The sequence below is a fragment of the Pteropus medius genome, unplaced genomic scaffold (assembly GCF_902729225.1).
Source record: "Pteropus medius unplaced genomic scaffold, Ma_sr-lr_union100, whole genome shotgun sequence".
Classification (NCBI taxonomy): domain Eukaryota; kingdom Metazoa; phylum Chordata; class Mammalia; order Chiroptera; family Pteropodidae; genus Pteropus; species Pteropus medius.
Window position 1 is genome coordinate 9,937,181 of NW_024351730.1, and position 15,082 is coordinate 9,952,262.

Genomic DNA, 15,082 nt, shown 5'->3' on the forward strand with positions numbered 1-15,082 from the left:
CAAGGCATTAGTAAAGGCTTAGGTGTCCTTGCACAAAGAAGCAAGAATACCAGTACATTCAACAATCCAAACCACTCAATTCCCTGATGTTTATTTAACACACCTGTAGGTTATCTCATTCTGGTCAGATAGGAGGCTCTCACCTTTTCCACATCTCATCTACCCAGTCTCAAGACTGTAAGCTCCAAAAAGGCAGCGACCTTGTCCTCTAAACCTCTCTGTCCTCAGTGTCCAAAACAGTGCCTCTCATATAACAGGCATACAAGAGTTTTAGGAATTGACATTTTAAAGCCTTTTTTTTTAATTACCTGAGTTAAATTTTCTTTTATTGTAACTGAAAATCAATATTGTTCAAAACAGGTGAGTCAAGAAGCTGCAAGGAGGTAAATATCAGAAGAGCTGCTGGAGTTAAAAACTTTTTGCCCCTAGGGAATGGAAATCCAGTAGGGAGAGGACAGATGTTTTTTAAATAATTTTTACCGCTTTCATTTTTGAGTTATTTGAAATTGCTTTGATTTTCTACTTTACGTGTTTAAATTATATACATTCACAATATCCTATTCATTCTGTGTATAGCCTGCCTTTGTTATCTATATGTACACACATTCGCATTAATATAGTCGTTTGCAATTATAGCTATGTATTTTATTGTAAGCCTTTTTTTTCATTAAACGTACTCTGTCATCATACAGCTTTTCACGTTTCTACACTCTTCCTCTTTATCGTGTTAATGGCTGCATGTTGTTCCAACGTGCTATTGTGCCATGATTTAGCTAAATACCCTAACGTAAAACATTCAAGGTTGTTTTCATTTTTCCATTAAAAAGATGCAGCGATGAAGACTTGGAAGCACGTGGTCTTGTTAGTTTCGTTTCTTTGAATCATATTGTTGGTCCATATCCTGAGGTTCCATCTAGGTATCCCTGAGTCAGACTAGGAACAGAGAGCGACCAGCGAGCGCCAGCGTGACCCGCTCCCGGGATCCCGCGCGGCCCGCCGGGACAGGCCCGGCGGGGCGGGGCGCGTCCCCGCCCGGCGCCGCGTCACCGACGTCCCGCCTGCCTAAGAGCGGCGCGCAGCCTGCGAAGAGCTGCTCCTGCGCCGGGTGGCGGTGCGGAGCGAGGCAGCGCGGAAGCTGGCGCGCGGGCCATGGCTGCCTGGGCGGGGGCCGAGCTCTCCGCGCTGACCCCGCTGCGCGCTCTGTGGCTCACGCTGGCCGCCGCCTTCCTGCTAGCGCTGCTGCTGCAGCTCGTGCCGCCTGGCCTGCTCCCCAGCTGCGCGCTCTTCCAGGACCTGATCCGCTATGGAAAAACCAAGAGTAGGGCGTCACTGCGCCCGGCCGTCTGCTTGAGCTTTGATGTCCCCAAGAGGTAACCGCACCGCGGGCGCGAGTCTGGGCTGCCAAGGTGCGGAGAGTCCGGGACTCCAGGCTCGCGCAGCCGGCAGGGGGCAGCAGAGGCGGGCGCGGGGCTGGCGCTCGTCCGGCCGGGTTGGGCCAGGAGTGTGCTCCGACGCCGCGCTGCCTGGGCCTGGCACCTAGCGCTGCCTGCGTCCACTTCGTGGCCCTGGGGGTGGAATGTCCCGACTGTCCACCAACACAGACGTGCCGAGACACGCGCCCTGCCCAGGGCGCAGGGACGTGAACTTGCGGCCTCACGGAGTCCTTCCCTCGGGAAAAATGGCAGCGTTTCCGAATTTAGGCCTGGTCGCCAGGCAGCAAATTAGTCTCCTTTGTCCCCAAATTCTCCTCTTTTCCCTCCCCTGCACTCCAGAGGCTCATAATCAAACTTGAAGTCGCCAGAACTCACTAGAAATGAAGGCAGGTCCTCCCTTCGCACCTCTGTTTTCCCTGTTTGTCTCCCCGACCCTCGAATGGCGAGATGCTGGTCTTCACAATTGGCAACACCACCGTCCGCTGCACTGACCTTCTCCTGCACTGACCCTCCGCAGGTTTCCCCGGAGAAAATTGCCCATGATGGCACATGTAAGGCAAGCTTGAGCCCGAAGCTCCATTTGACTTTTAACATATTTCATAACCAGAGTCAACAAAGATTAAATCATTAGGGCTTATAGAATTCTTTCAGAAATTTTGAGACTCGATATAGTTTGGATTTTTTGTGGTTTTTTTTTTTTTTTTTACTGAATTCAGAACATAGCTAATAAGAATCAGCCGAACACTTCCAGATGGTAGGCATATAGCAGTGACTTTTCTACCTTTAAGATGCATCTTAAGTTGGCATTTAGGAAGGAATCTGAAGGAATGTTATATGGTTTCTGATGTATTAAAACACCTGGCTTGTCGCTTAAACCTCACATAGGCAATGTCCCGAAGACAAGAAAGGAGCTAAGTAGAATTTGCCTTCTGAAACGTGGGAAATCCCCTACTTTTGAGTGTTGGAGAAAGACTGATCAGGTGTTACGCTGAGAAGAGAGAACTAGGTCATTCTGAGGAAGGGTAAATGGAATGAGGCCTTGGGAAAAAGCAGAATTATTCAAGACAAATTGGTTAAACATCCTAATTCTTAGAGTGTATTTTTAAGCAAAAAAATACCTGTCATCTTTTTTTTTTCTTTATTATGTTTGATTGCAGTATGTCTTTTCTACTTTATAGCAGGAACATTCCTGGGTTGTCATTTTTTAATGTTATAAAATGAAGGAAAAAAATTGTTTCTTAGAGAGCGTGAATTCTAACAATTTCTTTTCTGAATTTTGAAAAAGATACTAGCGTCCATGAATTAAAGGACACATTTCAAATCATTCCCTGCACTTACCTACTTCTCTGCCCCCGCCATACCACAGCTGTTACTACTCAAGTCCATCGTTACACAAACAGCCAAGAAACACACTTGCCACCTTTCCTATATTTATTACTGCAACAAATGGTACTCTTTGGGCTTCTTGTAATTTCTACTATGTTATAAAATAATTTACACCTTTTTTTTCTTCCAGAGTGGAAGAGAAGTAGGTAAGAGTGGAACTTCTCATGGTACTTTGTTTTGCTTTTCTTTTTTCTAAATTTAAACAGACATTTCTTTTAGTACTGGAGAAGGTATAGCAAATGTAAGTCAGTAATGAAAGGCAAAAATGCTTCTTAAAAGTAAAAATAAATCTATAATTTTTACACTTAGAAATAGGCAGCTGTAAATCCCATTTCTGCACCTAAAAACAGTACTTAGATAATTTTGTTCAGAATTTTTTTCCCCCCCTAAGGAGGCAAGAATAAAACCTTAAATCAGTTCATGGAATGTATGTTTGATTCCATTACCCCTGTCTGATAGGTTTTTTAAATTAGGTGATGATTGCCTTTCTTGTTTACTTTTTGGTTCTTAGAGTTTTGATATCCCAGAAAGTCTGAATAATATGTGACCTCACACTGCTCTTGATTTGCATTAAATATGTGGAAGTACTTCTCCTTTTTCTAAAATTTCAAAATAGTATGAAAACATTGCAGTTGACTTGAGCACTAGAGACAAAGAGAGCCATCCAGACTTTCCCCACTAGACTCCAGGGGTCCTAACTAGAGTTCCAGGGGATCCATTCAGGGCAAACTTGGATTGGAAAAAAAATTACATCTTTATTTCACAAACGTCTGGGTACAATTCACCATTTCCTTAATGAATGTAGTTAACAAACTACAGTGGAATTAGTGGTACCTGCAATTTTGTGACAGTTTTTTTATATTACACATTAAAAATATTGTAGACTGCAAAACACAAGAGTATTGTAATTATTCCCAACTAAGATCTTGTTATTTGACACATTAATTAAGAAGCACATATATTACTATATCACGAATTTGGATTTTAGTAATTGTGTTACCTATATTTCAACACATCGATTTCCTTTGTAATACCTACATATTTTAAGCTTATAGTAACACTTTGAGAAGGGGCCTGTAGCCTTCACCATACTGCCAAAGGAGTCCATGGAAGATAAAATGTTAAGAATCCCTGCTCTAGACTACATGCTTTCCATACATTTACATTTGTATGTTTGTTACCATATCCTGGCGCAATGCCTGACAAATAATAAGGTCCTTGATCAATGTTTTGAAAGAATTTAAAAAAATGGTTTTAGGTTTAACTGTTTTTTTTTGTTTTTTGTTGTTTTTGGTTTTTTTTTTTTTTTTTTTTTTTTTTTTTTTTTTTTTTTTGCTTAACTTGACTGCTTACTCAGTAACTTTTGGTGAGCTACCTTCTCGTTCATTCATATTTAACCAGCGTTTATAGAGTACTACTGACTATGTTTCAGGAGCTATTCTAGACTCCTTGGAGCTTTTGTTCTTGTAAGACAGACAGTAAATATGTAAACAAATCTTGTAAAACAAGCAAAATAACTTCAGGTGGTGATAAGTAGCTTCAGAGGAAATCCAGCAGGGTTACTTGATCAAGAGCAAAACTGGTGGGGGTGGCAGTGGTGGTGGCAGTGACAAGCTGGAAAAGATTGACAAGGAGGAGTGAGATAGGAGATGAGTTCATTGCTCACCAGTCCTTACAGGCCCTGGTGGAGATTAGATTTTATTCTGAATGTATGGAAAGCCTTTGATGGCTTTAAGGTGAGGAAGGAGACATGGCGTTACTGTGATTTACCTTTTGAAAGGATGACTAGCCATTGTGTGGAGAAGACTGGATTAAAAGGCCATAGGTGATGGAATGGATTAGAGTGTTAGCGTAGTAGCACCTGCTCAGCATGTAGGTGGTGATGACCTTAGAGCACTTAGTCCAAGGCCAGGCACTTAAAACTAGATAAACATTAGTTCCCTTTCTTAGTTAACCCTATTACTCCCTTCACCGAGCCTGGCATCAGTTCCTGTGGTCACAGATTTGTGTTAAGTTAGGTCATGTCTCCCGGCTCAAAACCATCCAGTGGCTTCTAATTCACTAACAGGAAGAGCCCAAGATCTTATACAGTCTTGTTCTCAAAGTCACTGACTTTGTTTCCTACAATGTATCCCCCATGTGGCTCTAGTCCAGTTTTTCTGGGCTTCTCTGCTAGTCCTCTCTCCCACCTCAGGGCCTTTGCACTGCCTGCCTGTTTCCTTTACCTGGAAAGCTTTTCTCCAAAATAGCTACATGGCTTATGCACTCACTTCCTATAACTCTCAAATACCTTTTCAATGAGGTGTGCCCTATCCACCCTGTTTAAAAGTATGATTTTGTCATAACCAGCATTCCTTCTTCTCTTCCCAGCTTTAGTTTGCTCAGTTACAGCACCTGACAAGACCCTGGCTTATAATAAGCATGAAAATGTTTGTTAAAGGAGAGATTGTTCAGTGTTAAGCTCTGTATTACTGTAAGGGTCACCTTATCTATGCTCCCAAGGGCTAGGAAAACAGTGCTTCAATTAAGCAAAATGCCAAGGGAGGAAAAAGGGGGAGAGTCTGAAACAGAAGGAAGTGGAGTTTTTAGATCTGCATTTTGATGCTGGAGCTGAGTCTTTAAAAAGCAAGAGGTATAACCTTGTATAAAGAGTAGAAGAACATGTTTCCTATGGAAGGAAATCAGGCAAGCAAAACAAGAAATAAAATGTACAAAACATAGTAATAAGTAAAATAGTCTGCCTGTGAATCAAAAACACATGGCACAATTTGAGCACAAGATGTGCATTAGCAGCTTATACCAAACATACTTGAGCTACTTGGTTAGCTTTAGGCTTCGTATAAATTGGTACATGTGATGTAGGGCCAGAAAAGCAGGTTCAGGCAAGTCTTGATTGCGTGAATAGGAGCATAGCAGTGTGATTTTAACTTAGAGTCATCAGGGCTGAGTCTGGAGCTAAATGTTGCCACTTACTGTGTGACCTTGGATATGTAACTTAACCTTTCTGAGCCTCGGTTTTCTCATCTGCCATGTGAATATAACCACATAAATTTTACACACTTGTGAAGATGAAAAGAATTAATCTTTCGATAAACTGGTCTCTCCACTAGACTAATCTCTACCTAGTTACCAGAGGGATTTTTTTTTTTAACTTAAAGAAGAGTAAAATGAATAAGCAATGCTCCTTTTTTTTATTGTAGTGGAACATACATGACATAACATTTATCATTTTAACTCATTTTGAGATTATGGCTCGGTGGCTTTAAATACATTCACATTTTCATGCAACCATCACCACTATGTTTCCAGAACTATTCTATCAGCCAGAGAGATTCTTAAAACAAAGTATTGCTTCAAGTCATTCTGCTCAAATGGCTTCCCTTCACTCTTACTAAAAATCAATGTCCTTACAAGACCCCGTAGCACCACCCATCCCCCTCCCCACCTCCTCTCCCTCTCCTCCTAGTGTCCTGTATTGCACCTCAGGGCCTTTGTGGTTGTCATTTCCTCTGCCTAGAAAATTCTTCCCCTCAAATTCACAGGGGTTACTCATTCTAACCAAAAGTCACTTCAAGAAGGGCCATCCTTGACCACCCATCAGAATAGCCTCCCCTCTGCGCCCTCTCTGCCCCCTCACCTAGCATTAGGTAGATGTCTGCAGGTTCATTTGTTGACTGCTGAAAGGTAACCTTCATCAAGGCAGAGACCTTGTCTCTTTGCTCTCTGCTGAGTCCTCGACTCCAAGAACATTGCCTGGCATGTTTTAAGTGTTCAGTAAATATTTGTGAAGAAATAAGTAAAGTGACTGGCCCAGAAGTTGCTCTTCAGAAGCCAGCCCCCTTCCTTTTCCATGGGCGCCTGTAGAGCAAGTTGCTGCTGACATTCTGCTCTACTCCTGCCACTCAGACCAGACCTGGGCTCAGGTCTCCAAAGCGTGACTTAAGAAAGACCCGGAAAGCAACCTAAGGCCAGTGGCCTACGGAGTGGAGAGGGGCTGTGGAATTGACACTGATGCATGAAATTTTGAGGAAACTAAGCTCTTGAGCCTGGAGATCAGAATCGAGAATAACAAACAGGATGGCTCAGAGAGGCAGATCCAGTGATGAAATCTGTAACAATAGTCGGGAGAATTAAGTGGGTTGCTATGGAATGATCAGATTAGATCAGTGTTCATCAGACTGGGTTGTGGGCGTGGTCTGGGGGAGCTGTGGGTTCTGATACAAGAATATTCTGGATTATCTGGAAGAGGAGTATCTAAGTTTATGTGTACTCCTCCTGACTCCAAGTCATCTTTGTCGTAGTCTAATGAGACAGAGGGATGGGGACTTAATATGAATTATAATATAAAATGCTACACTGAAGACAAGAGAAGGCCAAATGACCTCCAGGCACCCTGCAGAGTCAGAATGATTTTAAATTGGTTTGAGAGAAAAAAGTAAATGGACTGTTGTAGGTAGGCCCTTGTGCCGTATTAGGTGATTTCCTTTCAGCAAACCAACATCACCTTGTACATCAAATTAACATTGCTAGTTGCAATTTTTATTGGTGGTGTGGTTTTATTTGTAACTGTTGATTGCGAAACAGGCATTGTACTTGGAAGTACAATGAGAACTGTAACCATTAGGAATTGATGTGTAGTTTTATGAGTTAATATTTGTCATCTAAGTCTTTTAGGTCAACATAATTTAGAAAAACACTGATTAAGAAGACCTCTAAGGGTTCTTACAGCCCTGAGAGCCTGTAATTGTGCAAGTCTTAGGTAACAGTTATATGGCTATTGCGGCAATATTGCTCAGGGATTTAGAAATCTTTCACAGATTTGTCTTCTGTTAGCACAGTCTAGGTTCTCTTTGCCAGAGCTTGTGGCCCTCTATTTTGGAACTTGACCACAATCCAGTTACCCAGAGATAAGAGAAATTGCTGATTGACCCTCAGTCTAAGTTTAACAGGGTCAGTTATATTCTTAACCTCAGGGGGGTCTCCTTTTCCTGTTAGTTAACAGATCCCATCATTTGAAAGGAAAATTTTAAACTTGGACCTGTAGGATTCAGGTTCTATTAAAAAGCGAAACTGTACTTTGGGAATGGGGGAAAGAAGAGAAGGAAACTAAAAATAGTCTTCCTGCATAGTAAAGTGGCTCTGCCCTGATTATTGCCTAACTTGTTCTCCCTTTGCAGATATTTTTCTCACTTCTATATGGTCTCAGTGCTGTGGAATGGCTTCCTGATTTGGTGCCTTACTCAGTCTCTGTTTATGGGAGTGCCTTTTCCATATTGGCTTCATGCTTTACTCAGAATTCTTGGGACTGTACAATTCCGAGGTAAGGACTCTCCTGACTAATCACAACCAGTGCTTCCTGTTCCTGTCCTTCCTGTCTGTAGGGAGCTGTTCTTGGTAAAGTTGTTCCACCTCAGTGGGAACTGGCAAGTGGAGGGTGAGGGCAACAGAATTCTTCATGGTTCATAGCCATCCCAACAAGATGTCTCCAGGTCCTTCATTGAGATCATGGCAGAGTTAAGAGTTAGCTCTTCGTCTCTGACTTTTTAGTGAGTGCTGGGCTGTGTACAGGACTGGCTGTTCTCCCTCTGGTATTTCTCATACTGTTGCCAAATTTATATAGAAGTCTTTAAAAGGGGGAAAGCTTTTAGGAGTCCTTGGGCTTGCCTTGAAACAATTATCATTTATATAGTCCAACCAAAACCATGTCTCAGAACTCCAGAAATTTGATAGAAAATCACTTTTAGATCACTGGTTAAAAATGTTTGTTATGTCAGAAGGCTTTGGTTATATAATAAAATTGACTATAGTTGTTGACCAGATGATTACAAAGTAGCCATTAAATTTGCCTCAGATAAAGAAGAATTTTAAAATAAAGAATTGAAGGTTAAAACAAAAGTGGCCTCAAGTAATGTCAGGCAGCGGGTGAGGGACAGAATTAGAAACATTATTCTCATACTATCTCTGTCCTTTGTTCCAGCAGCCAAGCCACTGGCTCCTTAGGAACAATCCTTTTCTGTATAACCAGAAATTGTTGCAAAAGATGATAGTCAGAAGAGAAACCAAATGCAGATCCTATTTGGGAGGGAAGGGTACCTCAGTGAATCTCACTTCAGGCACTGAAAATTTATCTCTTTGTTTGTTTACTGTGGGGCTGGTTGGGGTTCTGGTATTTGGAGAGTTGGTAGTGAGGAATTTTATTTGGGTATTTGTTTTATTCTATTCCAAAAGAGTTTTAACTCGGTTTTGCCATATTTAAAATACAAAAACAGGCAAAGCTAATTTACAGCTGATAGAAGTCAGGGTGGGCTTACCCCTGGGAGGGTGCAGGGAGGAGAGGAGCGATGCCTAGAAGGGAACACAAGGGGTGCTGGTCATGTTCTGTGTCTGGATCTCGGTGCTAGTTATATGGATGGGGCGGGTTGGTTTGTAAAAATTCATTAAATTGTATATTTATTGTATCCTAATGTGTGTATGTATATGTGTGATATCTACTTTTTAAAAATCTAGGTTTTTATGTCATTTTAAAAACCCGCATTTCTTCTGACTTCTTTTGCGTAAGAGGCAGGTAGGAACATAGATCTCAAGGCTCACAGTCTCCTAAAAGTAGAATTTCTTTTTTTTTTTTTTAATATGGAAAGGAATGCATAGTTCTTCCTGTCTCCATTCCTGTCCTCCTTTCTGCCTCTGTGGGTGCCTATGTCTCTCGTCATCCTTGATCCCATGGATCTCACCAAGTGGGATTGCTCAGGCATCATCCAGGAACTCTTCCTGACCATCTTCATTATTATTAATGCCAGGGCTCAGAGAACCGCACACCCTGGGTTCTGAGTGCACAGACCCTTCACGATGCTGTCCATGCAACCTGGAAGGCTTTCATGTGGCAGAGCAGAGTCAAGAGATCTGTTTGTCTCAGCTCTGTCACTAGCTTAACTGTGTAACTTGAGCCAAATTCCTTGACTTCACTTGGCCCACTTTCTCATTGCTAAAAAATGGAAAGTGTTAGACCGGATGATTTATAGGGCCCTTTCCTAGCTCTAATCTTGTTTAATGCTGTGTGTAACAACAGGGGAAAACATAAATGAATTAATTCAGGAAAGAGAAATCTGAATGTTTTGCTTTCTGAATTGTAGGGGGTGAGCTGGCGCTGTCTGCATTCTTGGTATTAGTGTTTCTATGGCTACACAGCTTGCGAAGGCTCTTCGAGTGCTTCTACGTCAGTGTCTTCTCCAGTGCTGTGATTCACATCGTACAGTACTGTTTTGGACTTGTCTACTATGTCCTCGTCGGCCTAACTGTGCTGAGCCAAGTGCCAATGGATGGCAGGAATGGTGAGTGGTTCCCGGGCTCTGTCAGCTGAATCACTGGATGGAAGCACGTGGTACTCTTTAGACAAAGTTCCCCACCACACGTTATGGAAGTTTGACAGTAGGATACCTATCCAGTCCACTTTGCATTTGAGGATTTTGTACTCTGATAGCTTTAAAAAGTCAATATGCCCAAGGATATGTACATTAACCTTGACTGCTAAAACCCAAAAGATGCCAACATGAGCAGTGTGCCTTCAGTAGAGATGGTAAAGTGCAAAATATTCAGGAGGCTCGGTTTAAGGATGAAGAAACCAGATGTGAGGTTTCTCTTGGAGGGAAGTCAATGAACTCATGTGGAGTAAGCCTGGAGAGAAAGAGGGAGTGTGGTCAAGAGTTGGACGGGGAGCAGGGGACACCCAGGAACAGGAGAAAGATTCAGCAAAGAAAGTTGCTTCACCAAAGCCTCAGTCATCCTGGGATGTTTGTGTGGGAGGCTGAGGGGGAAGCTGGGGAGGGAGAAGTGTGGTCAAGATTTAATCATAGAAAACCAGAGGAGGGGTAGGTGACATTGACTCATAGTGAATAGTAGTGATTTGAAGAAGGAGGAGGGAGCCATTTTGTTGCCATTATAACAAAGCTTTTCTTCAAGTGAGGCAGCCTGAGGGAGAGGACAAAAGAATGTGGCAAATCAAAATTGTGTCTTAACAGTTCTGAGCTCTTACTAACCAGGAGGAGAGAACCCAAATCTTGACCTTTGTTTAAGAGGAAGAAATGAAGTGGTTTTTTTTTTTTTTTTTTTTTTTTTTTTTTTTTTTTTTTGGCTGGGAGGTGAATATCTAACATATACGACTATCATTTAGGTAAAAACAGTGCATGCTTATTATAAAGAAGCCATTTTGGGTGAGTGAAATGAGTTTTCAGTGCTGAGGTTAACTTCCCCCTGCAGCCTTGGTATCCATCAGCCCAGACACTGTAGGGTAGATCTCTGATGACCGTTTTCTCCAAGTCCAAGTCTCCATGTTTCCTAAAGCTGCCCTTGCCATCCTCATAAATTGAGAGCAAGATCTAGACATTTCCAGTCCTCAGTGAGGGAGCTTTCTTCTTGTGCTTGGTTTCAGTATCAGTGTCCCTTGAATGTCTTCGCTCTCTTGCTTTTGTACAACTCAAGGCCTCTGTGACTTGAGGAATGATTTTCAATTACAGCTTATTGATGATCTTTCTCAGTTCATGAATTATTTATTGGCTGCAGCCATTCCGCTAGCATCTCTCCATCTAATTCCTCTGAACTTAAGTCTGTCGTTCTTCCCTGAGCCTTCTGCAGTAGCATTTGTGTGCAGCCCTATACCATGGGTCAAGCTGGCATTCCTGGTAAACGGTGTGAGTTTTCCATCCAAAGGAGCTTTTCTAAGCACTTTAGTAACCCACTAGCTTTCAGTCTGTTAGTTTCCATTGGCGTTCCATTTCTCTTCTGGAATTTTCTGTGCTGCTTGGACCCCACCTTCTGCCCTCTCTCCTATGTGACTGGTGAAGAAAAGCCAGTCAGGGCATCCACAAAAATAGTTTTCTAGATACTCTTTTCTGACGCTGCCTTTTTTTTTTTTTTTTTTTTTTTTTTTTTTACCTACTTGTTCTTCGAGAGGTCATCTGTGGTCATTTGAGACAATATGGAGAGAATGAGTTTTAGGAATTTATTGAGAGAGAATACACTGGGGCATTTTGCCAGCTGTAGGATCTGATAGAAATGGGTTTGGGAATCAGATAGGCCTGAGTTTGACTTCTGGCTTATTTAACCTCTCCAAGCTTCAGAACCTTCATCTATAATTAGGGACATACAGTTATTCCAGAGGGTTCTTCTGAAAGAGAAAAGAAAGAATATCTGTAAACTACCCAGGTCTTCACGTCTCCTTGTCTTCAAAGTCTAGAGAATCTCCCCCAGTCACTCGCCATTACACTGTTCTGTTTTCTTTTCCTCAGGGTATCTCTACCTGAAATTTTCTGGGTTATTGATTGATTTACTCATTTGTATAAGTTTTTTGCCACTAGAATGTGTGTCTGTGAGGACTGGGATCTCGTTTGATGTATTCATAGCTTTATGCCTCATGTCTGCAAGCAGTGCCAGGCTTAGTAGACACCCACTAAGTAACTAATGAATTAATGGATAATTAAATACTACACAAATTAGACTCTCAGTAAGTATGAGCCTTCCGCCTGCCTTCCCTTTCCTGCATCATAATTTCAACCTACTTTAACATATCTTTTTTTCCTCATATATAATAATTTTTCTACATTTAGAGTAGGTGACTTGGTAGTGATGTGAACTTCAAGATACTTGCTTCAACTTTTATAGTGACTTGTTCTTAAAATCCTTTCGATTTAAATCTGTATTTTTCACATTTTGCTTATTTTTGGTTTATAAAAAATAACCTTTTAATTAAATGGCTAAACCTAGTAAATACTAAAAGACTGTAGTAGATCATTTATATAGAGTGAGTTTTTAAATAAATTAACACAGGTAGACTTTGTTGGACTATCATTAGTCATTAGCTGTAATCAACTGAGTCCTACTTCCAGGTACCCATATGGAATAGTATGATCCTTGCTTTCTCTTACCTCAGTCAGCTTCATAGGGCTCCCTCTTGGCTCCAGAGCCTCAGGCTCTTCCCTGTTGTCAATGGACAACTTTGTTTCCTCAGCCCAGTCCCTGATGTTTCCTGCTGATGATAGGGAAGTCCTTAATTAGCTTTTCTGATACCAGTTTTTAAAAGACCTGCATTCTTCTTTTCTTCCTTATAGCTGGAGAAGAAAGAAGAAGATGATACTGTGAGTGTTTCTTCTCTTAAAACTAAATCTCTAATCAGAAAAGGACACTCTTCTTCATCTGGAAGTTCACGTTTCTCCTCTTTTTGAAAAGCCCCATTCTTAGTCTTTACCTCCAGAGGTTGTCTTCATTGGCTAGAGCCAATTAAGTCAGTCAGCATTCCACCTTCAGGGTCTCCCTTACAGTGGCTTAGGATAGTGGCTCAGTGAGAGATTTCACACATGCTATTGTAAGAAAGAAGACATAAAATAAGGCTTAGAAATAGGAGTAATAGCATGTAAGAAAGAAGACATAAAATAAGGCTTAGAAATAGGAGTGCAAAGTTGTCTCACTCCACAGAATTGCATCACAAGGGCAGGAGACAGAGCTAATAAACTGTGCTTAAAGCCTTTGAAGAAGGAACAAGAGACTGTATCTTATGGAATTCTCTGCCAGTGCCCATTGAAGCTGCCCCTGGCTGAGGAACAAATTTGCATAGTGTTCCCCTCTCTGTACTTGAGAAATTCTGTCAGGATAATTTTCTAGTCATGAGGAACAGAATAAGTGGATAATTGTGTTCTACTAACTATATGATTTTTTAATTCCCTGAACCTCTGAAAGTTTGCAGCATCGGCTAATAATTCATATTTCTGTAGTCTATGTGATAGGGAAAAATCTCTTGATGCAAGCTCGATGGTTCCATATCCTCGGAATGATGATGTTCATCTGGTCATCTGTCCATCAGTATAAGTGCCACGTCATTCTTGGCAATCTCAGAAAAAACAAAGCAGGTGAGATATCTTTTAGAGCCACTGCCTGTGGATTTTGATCCTCAGTTAGTTTTCCACGTTTCTTCATTCTTTTCTTTCCTGCACTAGTTGACTAATCTATCAAATATTCATTTTTGACAGAACACCTCTCTGGGTCTTGATCTTCCCATCTGTGAAATGAGAGGATTATACTGAAAGATCTCTCTGGCCCCATTAGCCCTGATATTTATGATTTTATTCTGTTCCTGCATTTTGTGGCCTGTCTTGCATTTATCTGTCTAAGCAGCATGTGAGCACTGGTATTTCCATGCTGAGTTAGTATCATTCCAAGCCAAAAGAAAAAACTTGACTTTTTAGTTAGCGTGTGTTGACTTATCACAGGTGCAATTTTTATTAGGCTTTTTGAAGTATTAAAAATGGAATAGTATTATTCATCATTTATCAAGTGCTTATTTTGTGACAGGCCCTATTCTGAGTACTTTGCATAGAGCTTCACAGTACTCACTTGAGGGGGATACAGTCTTATCTTCGTTTTACAGATGAGGAAACTGAGGCACAGAGAGGTTAAGCAACTTACCTGAAGTTATACAGATGGTAAGTGAAAGAGTCAGGATTTGAACTCAGGCAGTCTCATTCTGGAATCTGAGCTCATAATTTCTAGCTTGGAGGATTATTAAAGAAACTGGCTTTCCTTTTGTGCTTATTTATATCTGATAGTATAACCTAAGCATGTGATTTTTTAAATACATTGTAGATTGACAGTGGAAGTGTGACAGAAGGTGGTTTGCACACAGGTCTGTCATATTCTTCTCTTAATAAGAGTTTTTGTAAATGATTTGGGAAGTGATGTAAAACTTTCTTTTTGCAGCTTCAAATGTTCAGAAGTTTTTGTTTTTTTTTTTCCATTTCAGGAGTGATCATTCACTGTAACCACCGGATCCCTTTCGGAGACTGGTTTGAATATGTTTCTTCCCCTAACTACTTAGCAGAGCTGATGATCTACATTTCCATGGCTGTCACCTTTGGATTCCACAACTTAACCTGGTGGCTAGTGGTGACATATGTCTTCTTCAGCCAGGCCCTGTGTGCTTTCCTCAGCCACAGATTTTACCAAAGCAAATTTGTCTCCTACCCAAAGCATAGGAAAGCTTTCCTACCATTTCTGTTTTAAGATAACCTCAGTCCTAAAGAATTCAAGCCAGGAGACAGGTTCAATTCCTAAGGACAGTGAAGTCTAGAGACCAAAGTGCAGTTTCTGCAGAACTGTTTGAAACTCTCTGTTCCATTTTTATACCCAAAAGTCTTCACTGAATGAGCAAAGCAGTACCCCTCAAGAAAATGAATCTTCAAAGACAAACTACTTCTGGAAGACCTGGGAGTGCTGTGTCT

The 15,082-nt window shown here is 41.3% G+C and overlaps 1 protein-coding gene across 1 annotated transcript; it reads left to right on the plus strand.

Annotated features, from left to right (window-relative positions):
- The first annotated feature begins 1,067 nt into the window (after nt 1-1,067).
- Nucleotides 1,068-14,864, plus strand: SRD5A3 (steroid 5 alpha-reductase 3). The gene is made up of 5 exons (XM_039845253.1): nt 1,068-1,370; nt 7,997-8,139; nt 9,950-10,147; nt 13,580-13,714; nt 14,605-14,864. The coding sequence occupies exons 1-5, from the start codon at nt 1,150-1,152 to the stop codon at nt 14,862-14,864; spliced, it is 957 nt and encodes a 318-aa protein (XP_039701187.1). The 5' UTR covers nt 1,068-1,149.
- Nucleotides 14,865-15,082: the final 218 nt, after the last annotated feature.